General features: G+C 36.7%; 1 protein-coding gene and 1 long non-coding RNA gene across 2 annotated transcripts; one reads left to right on the top strand and one right to left on the bottom strand.

Annotated features, from left to right (window-relative positions):
* Window positions 1-11,911: 11,911 nt before the first annotated feature.
* On the bottom strand, window positions 11,912-14,372 carry LOC130714564 (uncharacterized). The gene is made up of 3 exons (XR_009011339.1): window positions 13,983-14,372; window positions 13,785-13,850; window positions 11,912-13,065 (listed from the first exon to the last, which is right to left on the bottom strand). It is a non-coding gene; the product is annotated as an uncharacterized LOC130714564 (long non-coding RNA).
* Window positions 14,373-17,806: 3,434 nt separating this feature from the next.
* On the top strand, window positions 17,807-19,639 carry LOC130715795 (cyclin-dependent kinase inhibitor 7-like). Its single transcript, XM_057565916.1, has 4 exons — window positions 17,807-18,217; window positions 18,349-18,416; window positions 18,734-18,886; window positions 19,166-19,639. Exons 1-4 carry the CDS (start codon window positions 17,927-17,929, stop codon window positions 19,233-19,235), a joined length of 582 nt encoding a protein of 193 aa, XP_057421899.1. The 5' UTR covers window positions 17,807-17,926; the 3' UTR covers window positions 19,236-19,639.
* Window positions 19,640-19,871: the final 232 nt, after the last annotated feature.

Here is a 19,871-nt window from a genome sequence, read left to right as displayed (position 1 = left end):
CGGTGCTGTCGGTTTTTTATAAAAAAGAAAATCACAAAAAGAGAGGAAGATCCAGCAAATAGAAACCCTAACCCTCAACAAATCATAGAAAAGACAGAAACTTTTCAAAAACATGCATTCAATTCCAATACATATTACATAGATCAAGAATTCTTAGAAGAAAAAAGACCTAATTTTTACACTGAAAAAAAACCATCACTGTAACCAGATCAAGAGAGGCCATGAACGGTGTCCTCTTCACACCATATTTTGAAGATCGAGCCAGATCAAGAGAGGGAGATCTAGATCGCGAGAGGGAGAGTCAGATCAAGTGAGGTAGAGCCAGAGACCAGCGACCTGGGTTGGTGGTGAGAGACGGTGTTCGATGGTGGCGACGTAACCCCCTCCGTCGTCGCTGCTCCAACCAAATGCAATCCATCATCTGGTCCTAGTACGATTCATCGATGGTGGGGACTTAACCCCCTCCGTCGTGCGAGGGCGACGGCGAACAAAGAAGAAGGAGGCTCGAAACCGTGTGGGTGAGGGTGGAAGCGCATGAAGAAGGAGGCGACGATGACGTGCGGTGTTTGAGAGGAGGTGGCGGCGCTGGGTGGTGCTTAGGGTTTGCAGGTTGGTGCTCTGAAGATGTGTGACTTTGTGTGTGTGACGGCTTGATAGATAGAAAGTGAGGTTTGTAACTTAAAAAGATAAAAGTAGGGTTTCTAATGGACTATCACTATTGGAATGGATTGGGCCTATTTTTTTTTTTTAAACATAGATACTTCGGTCGGTTCGGTCGGGCTCGAGCCCAATCCGACACCGACCGAACCAACTCGCCTAAAACCGCATTTTTGCACCCGGTTAACCCGAAATCTGGCCCGACCGGCCCGTTTGGCCAAAAAAGGCCTCGGTTTAGTCGGGCCCGGTTCGGGCCGGTTGTACATGGACAGGCCTAGTTTGATTAATGAGTTTTTTAAATGATGTAACGTTTAGTGTTTGATTGCTTTGAAGGTTATTTGACAAAGCTGTTTATTACCGTTTGGATGGTTTCCTTAAAATGCATCCTTAGGTGCTTTGAATTGATTTCGGGCCTAAAGGTAAATTTCTTCAAGAGCAGATTAGTGGGGATTGCAATGAGTGAAGATTTGGAGAGAAGGATGGCAACAATACTTCATTGTAGAATCACAAAGCTACCATTTGTATACCTTGGGCTACCCATCGGTGGAAACCTGAGAAGTCTTCAGTTTTGGGAGCCGGTGATCTTAAAGATTAAGAAGAGGCTTTCTAGGGGGAAGAGAAAGACTCTATCTTTCGGGGGTAGACTTTGCCTCTTAAAAAGTGTCTTGACCGCTCTTCCCTTGTTTCATATCTCATTTTTTAGAATGCCGGTAGGAATTGTCCATAAATGTGAGAATTTGATGAGATCCTTTCTTTGGGGGGGCGGTAGAGGAAGAAGCCAAGATAGCTTGGGTAAGATGGAGTACCGTGTGTAGACCTAGGGAGGAAGGGGGTTTATGAGTGAAAAACTTAGGTCTCTTTAATAAGGCACTCTTAGGAAAATGGAGATGGAGATTGTTGAAGGAAAAAGATAATTTTTGGTGCAAGATCTTAAGGGCTAAGTACAACAATTCGGTACCTTCGAATGCGTCAAATTGGTGGAAAGATCTCCACTTGATGTGCTTTGAGACTGAGGGGGGGGGGGATTGGATGGAAGGAGGTCTTAGACGAAAAATTGGGGAGGGTAATGAGGTGGACTTTTGGAATGAAAACCGGTTGGGTTCAGGCATATTGAGAGAAAAATTTGGGAGACTTTTTAATATCTCTAACCAGCAACACAATACAATTAAGGAGATGGGTGCTTGGTTAAATGGCTCTTGGCATTGGGAGTTTAATTGGCGCCGATCAATTCTGGATAGGGAAACCAACATGGTAACTGGACTTCTACAAACTGTGTCTTCTCATTCTCTTTCGGAGGGCATCCTAGATGATTGGCTCTGGACAAAGGAGGAGGGGGGAAAATTCTCTAATAAATCTGCATACCTTCTGTTCCGGTCTGGAACCAAAGAAGCAGGGCTAAGCAAATCGGAGAGCGAAGAGAAAACTGACAAAATGAGAAACTGTGTGAAAAGTTAGACCCCCCACCACTTGGGTGGTGTCTAATATTTATAGCTTGGTTCTGACCCGCTTGGGATCATGGATCCCCGGCCCATTATATGTACAAGTATTGCAAAGCCCACAATATTACAAAGTTGGTACACCCATATCAGTAATGCATATCTCCTAAGTTCTCGACGCTTATAGAATTAATGCGCCCTATAAGCTCATACCAGTACACATGCCCACAAGACAGCAAGTCTTAAAAGCTTTAAGATGAAGTGTGTCTTCTTTTCGAGCCCACAAGTAATCAACTCACCCAACACTACACAAAGACTAACGAGTAATTGATACGCCCAAAAATGTGCAAAGAAAATAATGGGCGCACAGGCTCCAAAATAAAATAAAAATTCAAAGACATAAAAGCTAAGTAGTCATTCCTTTGTCATTTCAACTTCTGTTGTTGCTTCTTAATCTTTGTGTAGCGCGTACAAGTTGACTCCAGTTGTCCCTTCACAGCCTCAAAATTCACGTGTGTGTAGTAGGTTGTACCATTTGTAAAAACGATATTGTTAGCCCAACAATCTCATCATTTCTCTATCAACTATTCTCTGAATTCATAAGGTTTTAACACTTGAACTTAATCAAGATTCCACCAAGAAAGTTAATGTCAATTAATTTCTTGGCATTATGCTCGTTTTTTATTGATGATCTAACAAGGCTTTTGCTCGCTTGGAGGCTTTGTGCTTGAATTGGGTAAGCTTAAACCAATCAAGGATGTACTTATGAATCCGTGGTCAGATGCTCTAGTTTTAAGAGTCTTACTCTTATCTCAATTGTCTAGCATCGCCCAATTGATAGACCTAAGTTGGAGAAATGAAGAACATGCTTGTTCAAGCAATGTTTTAAGAATTATGCCTCATTAAAAACTCTCCCGCCCGGGTAGAGAAAAGAGTGCATAATGTTGTATCATTTGACTGTTTTTAGTCAACTCATCACCTGTCAACTCATCACCTTGTTAGCCTAAGATAAAATATAATATAACACATTGACGATATCAAAACTAGTTGCTCTCCGCCCAATGTTTTAATTTCCACGCCCAAGTAAGAAAAACTAATCTCCATCTCCTTTTATTTGTCTTTAAAAATTGCAATAACAAAATAATATCTTGTAAAACTTAATACTTGCCAGAAGAATAAAACGTCCAAGACTTGCTCTCACTTGCACTCTTTCAAAGAAGAATTTCGACACAAGAGCAACTCAAGCATATGTATACAAACATCATGTGTGTCACAAACTCATCATGTAAATGTAACTCAAGAAAAAGAACATGTTTTAAGTATAGATGTTTCAAAAACGTTTACTAAATATACTCCATTCTTTTCAAGATGAACATATGGGCTTTCTTAAAGTTTGTCAACTGACCTTGGAAAATAATAAATGATTCACTTTCAAAAAACACTAAGCCCGAATACGAAATGCCAGAATCACTTGTAATTAAAATCATTGATGAAAAGATCCAGTTTCGAATAAATCATCACATCGCATAGTAGTGGAATCATATTTAAACAATGTTAAATCAGTTTAACAACTAATAGCACAAGCAGCCCCAAAAGGCCAAGATTATGAATAAACAGATAACATGAGTGAGTTTAAAGGGTACCACTTTCGAAAGTCACCGGCACAGATGTCATATCTTTTCGCCTTTGAGACTTAAGCAGAGCGGTCCAATTTGCATCGCCCTACTCGCAATGAAACAACATCTCATTGTGACATTTGATCAAACACTTTGTGTGCAATGTTGAAATCACTTTCGAAAGTCACCGGCACAGATGTCATATCTTTTCGCCTTTGAGACTTGAGCAGAGCGGTCCAATTTGCATCGCCCTACTCGCAATGAAAAAACATCTCATTGTGACATTTGATCAAACACTTTGTGTGCAATGTTGAAATCTGCAATTTGCACAAAATAAATGACAATAGAGGGTGAAAATTTGCTAGCCGAAAGAGAGCATCGACTCAATGAAAATGCGCAAAGAAACTTTTAAAAGGAAAAAGAGTCAGAGATAGGGATCAAAGAAATGGAATGGCTTGAAGAGTCATCCTTCAGATGTGGCGGGAATGAGCGGTTGCAACTCCAAAGTGGCAGTTGAGACAAAATGACATTGGCGGTTGATATTGAGTGGGCGGTTTCAACCCAAAAGTTGGGGCTTCGGCGGTTTATATTGCATATTTTGTCATCAAGCATCAAATTTCGCCCGCGTCTGGGCTTTCACCCCACCGTTGAAGATCGCGCCGCCGCGAATTTCTGTTCTCCTCTTCATCTCCTTCCCTTTTCCTCGATCTGTTTCCTGATGTTGAATTTTTGGTTTGATGTCACCAATTTCGTTCGCCCTCCTCTTTGATGTCAAAGCATTATTTCCTTTTGAAACTGACATTTTGACAGGGATTTATTGTATCGTTTCCCTTTCAATTTCGTTCGCCCTCCTCTCTCAGAAGTAGAATTGACATAGCCTCTTGTTCGTGGTAGTGGGGATTTGTTTTACAGAAGCCCCACGGTGGGCGCCAATGTTCCGGTCTGGAACCAAAGAAGCAGGGCTAAGCAAATCGGAGAGCGAAGAGAAAACTGACAAAATGAGAAAATGTGTGAAAAGTTAGACCCCCCACCACTTGGGTGGTGTCTAATATTTATAGCTTGGTTCTGACCCGCTTGGGATCATGGATCGCCCGGCTCATTATATGTACAAGTATTGCAAAGCCCACAATATTACAAAGTTGGTACGCCCATATCAGTAATGCATATTTCCTAAGTTCTCGACGCTTATAGAATTAATGCGCCCTATAAGCCCATACCAGTACACCTTCTTCTACAAGGGGATGTAATTGAACCTGCAGATAAATGCTTTCGCAATTTATGGTCAGCCAAAGCACCCTCCAACGTGCTATCACTGGCATGGAAAGTTCTGATTAATCGAATTCAGTCGAAGGAGAACCTTAAAAGAAGAGGTATTTTTCAAAATTCTACCCAAACACTGTGTTCTTTCTGTTCTCAATCATAGGAAACAACATCACACTTGTTTTTCACTTGCACTAATTCTTGGCGTGTATGGAATCGAGTTCTATGCTGGTTGGGAAACACCATTGTCATGCCGGAGGAAGGGAAGTTGCATTACATGTCATTCCAGGAAACTAGCAATGGTAGGGATAAGAAGGGAGGAAGGAGTGTAATTTGGCTGTCAACTGTTTGGTTCCTGTGGCATTATAGAAATAGAGTTATTTTTCAAGGTGAGAGTGCAGACTTTTCTTTAGCTTTGGATTCAATACAGTATAAATCATGGCTATGGCTCAAAGGAAGAACAAAAAATTTCTGCTACTCTCTATATGAATGGACTTCCAATCCATTGATCTGTTTGGGATCCCTTTAAGATCATCACTTCAGTGACTGTAGGGACATATTCATAGTTTGCTGCGAGACCCCTTTCCATTCGTGCTGGACAGTAACAGAGCATATGTTTCCACTTGGTTGGTCTTGAAGGAGCTCTAAACTAAAATTAAGGCTTAGTCTTGTTGCTTTCTTTTTGGTATTTCGCTGGATGTGTTATTTGAGCAAGAAGGCTACTGTTCCTTATGTTGAGCCTTTTCTTTTTCTGTTTGTCTCTTTACCTTCTTTGTACTTGTACATGGGTTGAGGCACCCCTTGTGCCTCATTTGTCAATATATCTATTCACTTTGCTGATAAAAAAAAAAGCTTGGCTTGCACAATTGAAAAGTTATACTAGTGGCATATATACATTTTGAGCCGATCAGTACTGGTAGTTACACGAGACATTTTTATACTTAAACATTAAATTGATGGATTAACATATAAATGATGATAACTAAGACCTATGGTTACTTTTCTCAAAATTGTAGAAGATAAAAATGATATTACTACTTTTATAAAGATATAGTTGTTGGTTAACTCAATATACTCCTCATCAAGTTCATGATAACACTACTAGAAATGTGCTTTTTTCCTGCGCATTTTTTGGCAATTTTTATTCGCAGGTATTTCCTGCGAATTTTGCTGTGATTTGGTTGTTTTTTCCTGAATAATGTTTATGAAGAAATCTTCGCAAGTAATCACAAAATTTCTTGCAAACTTACCTACGGACCAGAATTCGTCGCTAGATCTGAATATTTGCTGCGAATTTATTTTCGAAAAAGTTTACAGGAAAAGTTTCGCTAGAAATTTCGCTAAAAATTTGAAATTTTTAGAGGGAAAAATGCGTGGGAAAAATGCGCAGGAAAAATCGCAAAAAATTTAAAAAATTAAAATCTAAGCAATTTGCGCAGGAAACTTATGTCTTATATTATTAAATACTTTTAATATATATTATCTTTTTGTCATCTTTCGACCATTCTTCTACAACCACGTTACTGTCAAAAAAAAATTTCTTCTTGCCCTGTACAACCACGCTCTCAGAACCTTCCTTTATTATATGAAAAATGGTGAACAAATGTGCTGAGCAAATGTGCTGAGCAAATGTGCTTGCCCTGTACTAATATGAAAATGTTTATGAAGTTGTCTTGTAGTAATTCACACATCATGCTTCTCATTCCGATTCATGATATTAACCCTGTTTCCTTGGTCTGTCATCTGCACTTTTTAAATTAGCTTGGGTGTTTTACATCAGACTAAGACATATGTTTCCTTGGTCATACATGTAGGAAAAGTTTGAGCAAAGAAAGAATGAGATATCTTCTCAAAGTTCAAGGGTTTTGGGAGAAGATGAAAATGATAGTCTACCCTCCATAGGTATGCCATCGGACTTGGATTTATGGGTGGATTCGTTTGGAAAGAAGAATGGGAGAGTTTTTGGTCTTGGGAGTGTAGGTAAGATATTGATTCCACCTTCAAAGCAACTTAAATCAGAGGAAGATTTAAGAAATTAAATTCATGCCTTGAATGAGTCATTACAAAGACAAAATGAGTCACTTCAAAGGCAAAATGAGTTATTGCAAAGACAAGAGCAAGACAAATTAGAGATGAAAAAAGAGTTGAATGAGACAAAAAGTTAATTAGCGGCTTTAATGCAACATTTAGGATTTGCTGGATCTTGTTCTCATCCACCTCCATCACCTCAACATAGCCATGAAGATGAAGATATTAGACAATTAATATGATGTACCATTTGATTACTATCATTATGTGTCATTATTCCACACTTGTCTATTTTTTAAATAAAAAAAATCTCAATTTTCAACATAAAATCTGGGCATTAAAAAAAATTACCTCTAGAAATTTCCTACGAATTTATTAGGGAAAATTTTCTTACATGCGATATTTGCGGCGCATTTTGAGGTGAAAATCGCAGAAAATGTCGCAGGTATTTCCTGCGATTTTTGCAGCACATTTGGAAGGGAAAATCGCAGGAAATTTCCTGCGATTTCTGAAAATCACAGCAACCATTATCCACGAAGGTATTAGCTGAGTATTGAAAATTCGCGAAAACTTTCGCAGGTTTCCTGCGAATAGTTTTCGCGAATTTTCGAGCTAAATTCGCAGGAAAATGCGCAGGAAATAGCCGAATTTCTAGTAGTGTAAGAAAGGGTCATTCTAGGGTTTAAAAATAGCATTGATGTTGACTACAACGCTATTTTCACTCTTTAGCATCACCAAGGTATTTTATGAGCTATCTATGATGCGTTTCAAGATGAATGAAAGTAAGTGATGAAGCATGCAGTTTTTTGGTGCTTGCTACGATACCACAACACTTGTGTGGGTATGATACACGAAAAGGTTGTGGACCAATCACATCCTCCGTATTTAAAAAGAAAAAAATGAAAATATAAATTATTTTTGTTGTGGACCAATCACATCCTTCATGTATGATACATTGTGGGTATCATAGAAACCACCCAGTTTTTTTGGTATACTTGTTGTAAAAAAGGCTGCATTTCTCTACAAAGACATTTGAAACCATTTTGAAGAGCTTTTTCCCCTTTTGTATATATCTAAACCATTATAGCAAGTTCTTTAATTCAGCCGTTTCACATTCATTTGCTTTTGATGCAGGAGCAGATTAATTAAAATTTATTATTTTTAGTATTTTTAAATACATTTAAGATCGATTTTGTTTTTAATTAAGTTAGAATCAATTTGTTAGGATTTGTTATTTCTATTTACTTTCTAATTGAGTTTAGGATCTTTTAGGAAATTATGTTATTTTTGTTTCTATTAGGATTTCTATTTAAGCAGTTGTCTGACATTAGCCAAAGACCATTTTTGGATTATTATAAAACGGGGTTTCTCTCGAACTTTGGTGGATTCTAATTTATTTCCTAGGGTTTTAGTGCTGACTAACTCCCTTTCTGGTGAATTTCAGAAACCTTTCCTTTAGAATTTGTGCTTGCAATCCTATTACGACTTCCGTTGTACCAGCTTCATTTATTTTGTACAAAGCTATGTCGTATTATAGAAGCCTTTATAGAAAACTATTTTAGGTTTGATATGATGGGAGCTTTTAATTGGTAGCCTTCCTAAGTCTCGATCTTTAGTATGAACCGAGCATGTCTAAATCCTTATCATAAAGAAAAGAGTGGACATTAATGAGGATGAAATGTGATTAGAAGACATCGTTGAACATTGTAGTCCATCCGTGACGAAACTAAGGTGAAGAATATACATTATTTTTGAAAACAATCGTGAATTTCAGAAACTCATCATACAGGTTATTGATGGCTGCACTGCTAACCCATCATCGATCGGAAGCTGCTTCATGAGCATTGCTAATATCTAGTTAGACATTGATTTATTAGTTTTTTTGGCAAGCATCCAGTTAAACATTGACATGAGTAATTTCATTTTAATTGTTGACACTCTGAGTTAAATCCTTAATTCCCCTCTTTTAAGGCACCTTGAAGTTCAGACTGAGGTGAATTATAATCTTAATTTATTCTTTCATGCCATAATACCTGGCGTGGAGTGTCAACGCAATGTCGGAGTTCTTGTAGAAATATCTGTAAGCCAGCTGGTTGATAAATCTAGAATTTCAATTCTAGTAATTGTTGCAGAAATACAGCATCTGGAAAGTTCTACTTTCTATACATTCATTTCAGGACCACATCAGGAATATATGATTATGATCATCTAGGACCACCCTCGTTGAGCTTCATAATTGGGCTTTGTATAGAAGAAGGATTCTAGTAGAAAGAACATGTATCCAGGGCTGGCACAAGGGCCAAGCCACCCAAGCAAGGACTTTAGGCCTCTAATTTTTTTTTTTTTACTAAGTAAAAGAAGGCCTCGAATTTTTTTTTTACTATGTAAAAAGGCCACAAAAATATTAATAAATAAATATTTCTTTAGGTAAAAATGCCTCACTTTTAAAGTTTGCTTTAGGTCTCGTTCAGTGTTGGACCGGTCTTGCATGCATCAATAAGGTTTATATACTCTCTTCAAGAAGGTGTATGAGGGGAGTTAGTTTTCTCAAAGTCACATTCTTGATTCGTTTATTTATTGCACTTGAAATTGTAGTGAAATGGCTATTTAAACTTTAAAGTTATGGTAGTTTGGTTTATTTTTTATGACTATGTCTATCTATGTTTAGGGGTAGATGGAGTGTGAACATTATTTCTTCTTTCTCCCCTCATTTTGCCCACAGATTTTCAAGACATTTGGAAGATTTTTAAACATTATTTGTTTTTTATATTAAAACGAGCAAATGCTACGTACAATATATGAATGTATCTATTTCTGTGTATGTATAATAGAAACTGAAGCACTTGACGCCGGTGAGAATAAATAGAGTGCCAGCAAAAATGGGCAATGGAAGCAAAGGGTGGGCTTTAATCATATATGTAAAGGTATATGTACATTCTTAGGTATATCGAGAGAGGATCATTAATCCAGAACCAACCTAGACATTTATGATGGGGTCCAATCTATAAATATTTGATCCATAAGACCCACGTGCCGTAATTGCAAGTTTATAAGCGATAGGCGCCAAAATGTTTTCTACACAATTCTATATCCAAATTAGCGTAAATGAAAAACAAAGCAAAGATATTGAGGTAACTGAAGTGATGGATGCATGTGTTAGTCTGGAATATAATGCTACTTCAAGTGGTTTTTTAAGCTTATGGTTGCATCAAAGACAGGAAGGGACGACATACCGACGATGTCGTGAGCACATAAGAACAAGCTTGGTTTTTTCCTTGCCTTGAGTTTGTACTAGGATAGTAACCCGTTTCCGTGCGATGCAAGGACGAACGATTCTACGATTTAACATAATTAATTATGTAATTTATTAAAATGAACAAATTAATTTACATACCAATAATTTGTGATCTTTTCAATTATATACCGCGGTTGGCTAAATGATCAATGAAAAAGTTTGGGTTTAAATAACACATGATCCTAGGTGGATCAATCACATTTAAGATAAGTGAAATATAATTTTCATATTTTATTTATTTATAAATAATTTTATTGGTTCCTTGGGATGAGTTAAGTAACCGTCATGATAAAATCACTTATGCATAAAATCACTTATGCATAGGTGACAATAAACCGATTATTAACTTCAATAATATAAAATAGATGTATTTTCACTTTTTTTAATATAATTATAATACGATAACAATGTTACAATATTTGTTGGAAATGCACAAACGATAAAATGATAAGTCAAAGAGATATTTTTATGTAGAACCAAACATAACTATTTATTATAATTAGTAACACAAATAACATGGTTAAATTTTCATCAATCATCCTACATACTGGCGTTACGTTCAACCATAGCATCCTTCAATAATAACTATGTATAGAGTAGAACTATCACATCCATTTATCATTACAACATGTATAGAATAAGTAGTCACAAAATAGGTTCATTTGATTCTCATCTAAAAAGAACAGACAGATATGGAGCAATCATATAATTGCTTTTCACATTAAACAACATGCATAGTTGCAAGAAATTCAAGTTCCACATATAAACACACAAAGTACTACAATTCAAGAAAAGTCCATATAAGATAATCAAAAGAGATTAATCAAAGTTACAACCTCTTCAAGATAGATTATAGCGTGAATACATGAACCCTGAATCTATTTGGCTGAGGCATTTTCTATAACTGCATTTGGTGAACTGCAACAGTATCACCAAGCCTCCTAAATTCAGCCCTATAGAAGTCAAACCACCTGCAACATATCGATTCATTCTCATTGATGAGATCAGCAGTATATCAAGCATCCAAACCAATTGCTCACAATGCATCTTCAACTTCATCATCAGATATCAAGCATCCAAACCAACGATGCACTTGGTTGTTCAAGTGAGTCATCATGTGAGGAGAATCAAAGGATGTACTTTAAAGTTCTTAAGCGGCAATGAGGCTCATTGTGTCGTGTCCTCAGCTGCTACTTCTTTTTCACTAAACCTTAAGTCAAAAAGGAGAAGAAGACACATTCTCAGCTAGGATTTCCTATGAAGAAGCCAAACCTCTGTAGCCAAAAACAAAGGACCTCAAGTAAAATAATTTTTAACCCAGAAGATTTCTATTGCCATTGTTATAGCATTAAGAAAGAAAAACTGGTCATCCAACATATAGGAAACAAAAAAAAAATATTTCTTCTTATTAAAAATGTAAGTAAGATTGTAAAAGAAAGAGAAAATGAGGATTATGATATGAAAATAAGAGAGAGCAATGTAAGGTAGTGAATGATACATTTGCTTTTTCTTTGGGGGGGGGGGGGGTGTTGGGGTTGATGGAAACATAGTGACTCATAATCACCTAATAAAATCACAAACCATTACATCCAATCATCAGACACTTGTTATTAAACTCAATATGAAATAATATGTATATTCCTAAGTACGAAGAACTTGTGTAAAAATTTACATTAATAATATATAAATTTAGTTTCCAACAGGTTTAATTTCACTCTGAGGCTGCAAGTTTTTAGAAATACTTACAACCAGCAAGAACTTTGGGATCTCCACCTAAAGGGTAAAACTCCAAGGCTGTTGTCAGATTCAATATCCAGAGGAAAATCTTTGGGAAAAGTTCTACTTCTAGCAATGCCAGCAACAATAAAATCCTTTGGGAAAGAAAAATGATGCGGTTATGGCTCTAGTTAAAATATCAAAAAGGACATAGAAGAAGTGAAAGTGTGAAACCTTTATCAACATATAATACTTCCAAGGTGTTAGTCAAAGTTAGCACATAATGGCACAACTATACATATCAGAGCCAAAAGAGTCAAGGTAAAAGATAGAAAAAAAAGGGGAAAAAACCTTCATAATAATTAAGCAAGTAGGTGCAAAAAAAACTTAAGGAAATCATGAAGCACATGGTATATGTGGTGATGCCATGATCATTTACCCAACATGACCATAATCCCAATAAGCACCATATAAAGCCAAAAGTTAGCTTCCAATAAGAAAATAAAAGAACCATTTAAGGATATAGAGATTTGGTATTCTTTTTGTCCTGCTAAATCATGAATATTTTAGACCACTTGAAGAAAAATCATTCTGGAATTGTGCTGGTGTCCACACAACTTGTAACCCGCACCTAATATAACTCCACCCACTTAAAGCAGTGTCATCAAATTGGGACATTTAACATCAGACGTTATCATAAAAGAAGCTCATAAAGAGTACATGATTAACACATAATGGTATGAACATTAAGCAAATTAATAAGTAACTAATTAACATCCATGAATGTTTGAAGCTGTTTTAAGATCATGAAAAGACTTGACAGTGTTCCACAACAACCACACTAAGGGCCAGCTTTTATGATAAACAAATTGGCAGAGTCTGTCCCATTAATAAAAAAACATAAATCAGCAGACTCTGCCAAATCAAAAGGCAGTTGAAACCTACTGTTTACCTCTAACAAAGTATCAGCAGCAGAAAAACATGGAGCAGCAAGAAGGAAAGTGTCTTCCCCCGGATATAGGAAGACAAGCCGCATTGTGCTCACCAAAACTGCCAACTGCATCAAACGTAGCAACCAAAGGGGGGAATCAAGCAAACTACAATCACATATTAAATCTCCGAGAAAGAACCAAAATCCATTGAAAGAAAAACCAAAATCCATTCAATCAAACAAAGAATCAAACGCAGTTGAGGGAATTCAAGAATTCAGGAACTAACGCAGTTGAGGGATGGGAAGAAACACCAAACAATGGTAGTATTAGTGATAAGATGATCAAAAAAATCTATAGAAAATATAAATCATAAATCGAAAAACTTATAAGATGAAAATCAAAACATCAATGGAAAATATAAATCAGAAAATGAATAAAAAGATGTAGAGAAATCATATCTTAAGGCAAACCAATATAAAGATATAGATTATGTAGAATACAAAATCAGAACTTGCTGGATGTATCATATATATTTTAAGGCAAACCAACACAGTAGTGCTGTAAAAAGAAATCTCAATCAATAAGAGGTTATAACATGAGAAATCAAAACTCTACCTACTTTCACTGGGCAACCAATTACCAAAAACAACTACTGAGTTTATAGAAAGTCAAAACCATACCTGTTGAGGTGTTCTTTTCGCATACAAATCTAAAAATTATGCCTTCACGTATATAAATTTCTCTCATTCTCTTTCACTGGTATTTAAGAAAGGCATAATCATTAATCGATAACAAAATCAGATAGCCACTTGGGTAAAAAATTCCAAAAGTTAGATTCCACTACCTTTGAACTGTCAAAGTCACTCAGAGGGCAAAAGAAAATAGAAATTGCAAGTTGGGGAAATCATCTCTGCAAGTGAAAAATAGCAAGAAAAACACATTAAAGATCGCATGATAAAAGCTCACTTTATTTCAAACTCATTTAACCTGTTAACTGAAATTTTATCAAAAATTAAGTATATATTCCAGAGCAGTGGCATACCTGCAATAAGATGGGAATTAATCCTGCATAGAAAGCAGGAACACCTCCTTGCTCAACAATCTTGACAGATGTTGCCAGTGTATTCAAACCTGTTGCCTGAACTTGCATTTGAAGCTGTCTCCTTACAACTTCAAAAGGATATGTACTTATATAGCAACTTGAGCACAATAACCAGAAATAGCACCATATAATAAAGCTCTAAAAGGACCCAGTTCCAGTTGGTCCAAAGCATTCAACTCTTGAGCCTCTTCCTTCATATGTTGGATTCTTTTCACTCCCTCAGGTGAATGCAAAAAATATGCTGACTTTAAAATATCATAAACACCCATTTATAGAGAAATGAGCACAAATCCCACTGAATAGTGAGACCATCTGCCTCATGCAAGAGTCTTTTTTTATGAATTCCTTTATGAGCATTGTGACAGTAAAGAGCAACCAAAAATCAGTCCTCCTCCTCACCTACATATTTCAAGCATATCAATAGTTAAGACACAAGTGGGAATATGAAGTACCTTAAAGTATTCTATGTTCAATTTAAGGTTAGAGATGCATGCCCAGCAAGCGAAGATAGATAGCGGAAAAATAAGGGACCTTGTTGAACTTGAGGAGTGCAATGATGATAAAACAAAAACTGACAGCCATCTTAGAAAGAACTTGCCTGTGCTCAAACTTAGAAAATCTTAGAATCATCCTGAGAAATAAATGTACTTAATTCAGGATTAAAGAGATTTGACGTGCTTTTGTTACGATACAGAAAAACTTGTTGATATCTTGGTCATGAAACAAATTCATTCAGGATTGAGGATATAAATTCTTGGGATCTTATAGAAGTAGCAACCGACTTAATCTTACCAAGAAGCATTTATAGAAAATAGCCGATGAACAAAGAAAGACAAATATGGTATGGTGATATGAAAGTAGGCAAAAACCCTGCAAAATAGCACATACAGAACGAAAACACCAAAAAATAGGGATAGGACAGGATATAAAATACTACAAACTGGAAAATGAGTATTTAAAGCATATAAAATCTAGACCAATAATATCATATTTTCTAAACAATATGTAAGTAGGCACATTACAGAGCTTGAGCTTTATATCATCTTTCTATCTCATTTAAATCTTCTACACCAAATATCACTATTACTCCTTGAAGACTAACTTCCAAAGAAAAAGACAAGGCACCAATCATTTACCTCAAGAAACAATGTATTTTCCGTCAAGCCTCAATCTCAACAACTCAAGATAACGTAATTTCTAAAGTTTATAAGGTATCATCTCAAAAATTGATATGAACATTTTTAATGTATTAAAAAAAACCCTGAGTAATTCCACAAGCTAAAAAGACTCTGATCAGTAATTATTCATAGCTTATTGGAATCACAAACCAGAAACCAAACAAGTCAGAGAGTTGAACATCTTTGAATGGTTATACTAAAACAGAGGAAGGACTAAATAAACACCAAATTAATCAATGAAACCCAGAAAAAGTGATCTTGGTGAGCAAATTTTCAATAAATACATTCCCCCAAAAAGAGATCAAAGGATAACACAAATTAAAGAAAAAAAAACATTATGCTTTAATAACAACAAATTCTGCTCTCAACAGAAGTTTAAAAACATCATACCTAGGAAAAAAAACAACAAACCACCTTCATAAAACAAAAAAACCCAAGAGAGCACACCTCTCTCCTCCGCACCAAAGCACCGCATTGCGCCAACACCAGCCACCAGCTCACTATGGCACACCTCTCGCCTCGGCACCGGAGCACCGCGAGGTTTAGCCACCGTCGAGTCGTCCCTTTAAGCATCTCCTCTGCGAGACAAAGAAGAAGGAGGAATGTATGGGAAGAGCAACCAAACAAAGGCAGTATTTATAGAGAAACAAAAGGGAGAAAGCCATAACTCTATGAGAAACATGACATCATTTGAATTGGATACCTGTGGGATTTATTGGGAAAGAGAGAAATTGCATAAACCCAAAACCCACCTGCTGCATTCCGTCATCTTCTACTGTTCTCCTTCTTGTTCTCACCTAACCCAATCTTGAATGAAGCAACATATGTCATATTTTCGGTAGGGGGGTTCTTCCCCTTCCATCATCTTCTCTTCTACTTCTGATTCTAACCTAACCCTATCTAGGGTGGCTGACGAAAATCGTCCTTCCCCTTCAATCATCTTCTCTTCTCACACTCTTGCTACTCCCTTCCATCATCCTCTCTTCTCCTTCTCCTTTCTCACTGTTAAACCACAGACTGATGGGAAAGGACGCTGGTAAACCAAAAAAATAGAAGATAGATACCGTGTGTGATGTGTGGTTAGGTGAGGAATAAAATAGCCCTTGGATTAGAACTTGAAATCAACGGTCAGGATTTGAGGTTTCTTATGAATAGTAGCTATAGAGCTTAACTTTAAGTAGTAGTAGATTTTCGAAATGATCGATGTGAAGGTTATTAATGTGAAATGTCAAAAAGAAGTTGCACAACTCTTATTTGAGTCATGTTTTAGGTAGTATTGTATTTGACAAATGATTTCATTTAAATTTCTTCTTTTCATGTTTGTAGGGAAGGTCAATTATGTGGCACATTATTTTGCTAAACACTCTTTGTCTCATAAAGATGAAGTGCAGACGACTAATTTTTCTTCTTGTATTTTTACTCATTCTTCTTTGCACATTATACCGAGTATTTTCCTAATATAAGTTTCTAATTTACCATGAAAGAAAAGGCAACAAAAGTGATATTTGACAAGAATAACAATATATTGATGGAAAATAATGTGTATACGAGATATTTGTACTGTTTAAAAATTGACAATATCTCACTAGTATTTTAGTTTTAATTTCGGGTTCGAGTTTATGTGAATGTAACGGCATTAATATATACTAAAAATATCGGTAAATTACCAACAAGTCTTTGAATAAACCCTCAATAAATGTTATTGATGGTCCAAGAGCCATTGGAAATATTTACCAACGATTTTACCTCTCTACCAATTGTTTTAGACCATTAGAGTAGGGTTATTCACCGGACGTTTTCAGAATACCATCATCATGTTTGAATATGCTCTCACCATGTTTTCCAAGTAAAGCACAATTCATTCAGTTTTATATTTTTTTCCCTATCAAAAATAGAGCTGGGTACCCGAGTTGGTCTGTCCCGCGCTAGCTCATCCCGCATTGGCCTGCCCCGCTGTTAAGCGGTCCTATGTTTTTCGGACTATAGCCCACGGGCACCTATCTTATCCATTTGTCCGTCTTTGTAGGCCCACCCCGCGTAGGCCCGTAGTTTGGCGGTCCTCTATTTTCCGAGCTATAGTCCGCAAGCCGGCCCACAAACTTTGACCGTGACCTAGCTCTTGATTGATTGGTAGACAGAGCAACAGTGCTGACTACTTTAAACACCTCATTTTGTGACAGTTTTTTAGCGTCATTTGTGACAGTCAAAACCCGCCACAAAACTAAGATGTCTAAAGTAATAGATAGTGTAGAGTGATTTATGAATCGTCACCAGGGTTTCCATATTCTTACTCAAATATATTTATGAGAGTATTTTTATATCCTCTAGTTATTAAGTTACTTAACCACCGTGGCTTTGTCTTGTTTCTCTCCCTCTCACGGTGCATAGCCGGAGAAATGCTAGTAGTAGCCTAGCTAGTATAGTGGATGTACGAACCGCAATACCAAACCTGAAAAGAAAGACAACAAATTACAATTTCAGTTATGAAAAGCAAGATCAAGGACATTACTGTAATTTCAATCTGATCACAATAATTTTGCTTTTTCCAAACCACCTCTCTCTCTCTCTCTCTCTCGTCTCGACCAAGCCACACCCAAACAAATCTTTATATATCTTCCTCTCTTCCTAACTTCCTCACCACGTCTCGTTCATTTCCTCTTCCACCGCATCACCACCGCGCACCGCCGTCAACCTTACCGGAGACCAATGGCTCAGCTCAGAGACAGAGTAAGAACTCGATCAGCATTATTGTCCATGGAACCTGCTTCTGCTGAAACTTCATCAAAGAGAAGCAAAATCGCCATTAACACCACCACTAGCCGAGAAGAACTACTCAGATTCTCACCATCCTCCTCCGTTCAGCTCGAAAGCACTACTAGTACCAGCGACGGCGGTGCTCCACCGCCACCGGAGCAATGCTTCTCCGGCGCCACGTCGGACGAATTGCCTTGTTGTTCCAGCAATGAAAAAACCATCACCAAATTCTCAGATCCAGAGGTGATTGATTAATCAAAAGCGATTAAAACAAAACTGCAATTCATTCGCTTCTGATTCTCTGAATTCGAAAGCGCTTTTTCATTTTTATTTTTTAATTTACATGAAATTTATCAATGTAACGCAATTTGCAGGTAGAGAGCGCGCGAGCTGAAACGGCGTCGTGCGATGGCAGAGACGAAGAAGAAGAAGAAACAACAAGGTCTTGAAATTTATTTATTTATTTAATTTTTTTTCAAATTTTTGAATTTGGAGTTGTAATTAATTTTCCGCTGTCTTTTCAAACTTTAAATATATATAAAAAAACAGTTTATAATTTTGATTTTTGAATTTGAAACGAATGGTGCGTGTGTATAACTGTTCATCGTAATTATGATTTTTTTTTCCGCTCCAATTTGCAATAACAATGGGTACAAATTCTGTGACTCTCTGACATTCACTCACGCATTTATATAAATAAGTATCAGTATCAATCAATCAATTTCACATTCTAAAAACGGAAACATTGTGTGTGCGCAGGAAGAGAGAGATGTCGACGAGTCATGGAACGAGTTCTCAAGAGGTGGACTCAGTGGAGGAGAAGGAGAAGCTGCAAAAGATGCCAACTGAGTCTGAGCTTGAAGAATTCTTCTCTGCTGCTGAGAAAGATATCCAGAAACGGTTTTCACACAAGTATGATAGAATTTAACGAATATGCCTTTTTTGTCTAGTTGCTTTCAGAATTAGGATCTCACCAGTCACCACATGTTATGCTTTTTTTGTTTTTCACTTTTGCCACTCACCTTTACAGCATGAAATTTTGGTTTGGGTATGAAAAAAATGAACTGATCTTCAATGTTACATTTACATAAAATCAATCATATATATATAGAATTATATATATGTTCTAAATTTGGGTAAAATGGGTGTGGGAGTAATAGTAATGTTTTTGTTTTGTTAATAAATCTGCAGGTATAATTATGATATTGTGAAGGATGTGCCATTGGAAGGACGCTATGAGTGGGTTCAATTAAAGCCTTAAAAGTGCCCCTTTTGGCTCTTCTTTCTCCAAACTTTGATCATGGAAGAAGAGGGTGATATGTGAAGAATTAGCTATAAGAATGCCACTTTACTTTGCTGACATTATTAATTATTCTAAGTTAATTTAGGTGCTTGATTTCAATTCAATATATGTCCTATCTTTGAAGCTAGCTAGCAAGGACTAAGCTTTTGTTGGGTGTACAGCTTTATTTTAATTTGCTTCTCTATGGTTGGGTTCCTTTATTAGTAATTATTAATGTACGGTAATGTAGTTATACACATTATAGAAGCTTTGTCCTGAGTGGAATTCTGCAAATTCCCTGGGTGGTGAACTGGTGATGACAATAGAACAAAACTTGTTCCTGGCTATAACAAAATTCTAGTCTTATTTTGCTTTTGTGCACACACCCTCTGTGTCTGTTTCTGCCTCTGGTTTTTATCTTTGAAGGGTAGTACAACAACAAAGTCAGTGCCTGTCTTTTATCCTCTTTTTAGCTTTTTTCTTTCTTTCTTTCGTCTTTTCCGTGGCGTCAATTTCCCCTTTCTATCTTTTCATTATTGCTTTCAATTATTTCAGCTGCCCTTAATTATTTTAGCTACGGAAACACTTTTTCTCTGTTCTTCTCATCCTGAATTG

This window comes from Lotus japonicus, chromosome 4 (assembly GCF_012489685.1).
Source record: "Lotus japonicus ecotype B-129 chromosome 4, LjGifu_v1.2".
NCBI classification, from domain to species: domain Eukaryota; kingdom Viridiplantae; phylum Streptophyta; class Magnoliopsida; order Fabales; family Fabaceae; genus Lotus; species Lotus japonicus.
The sequence above is the reverse complement of the archived record's forward strand: the minus strand, read 5'-3'. Positions and strand labels throughout refer to the sequence as shown.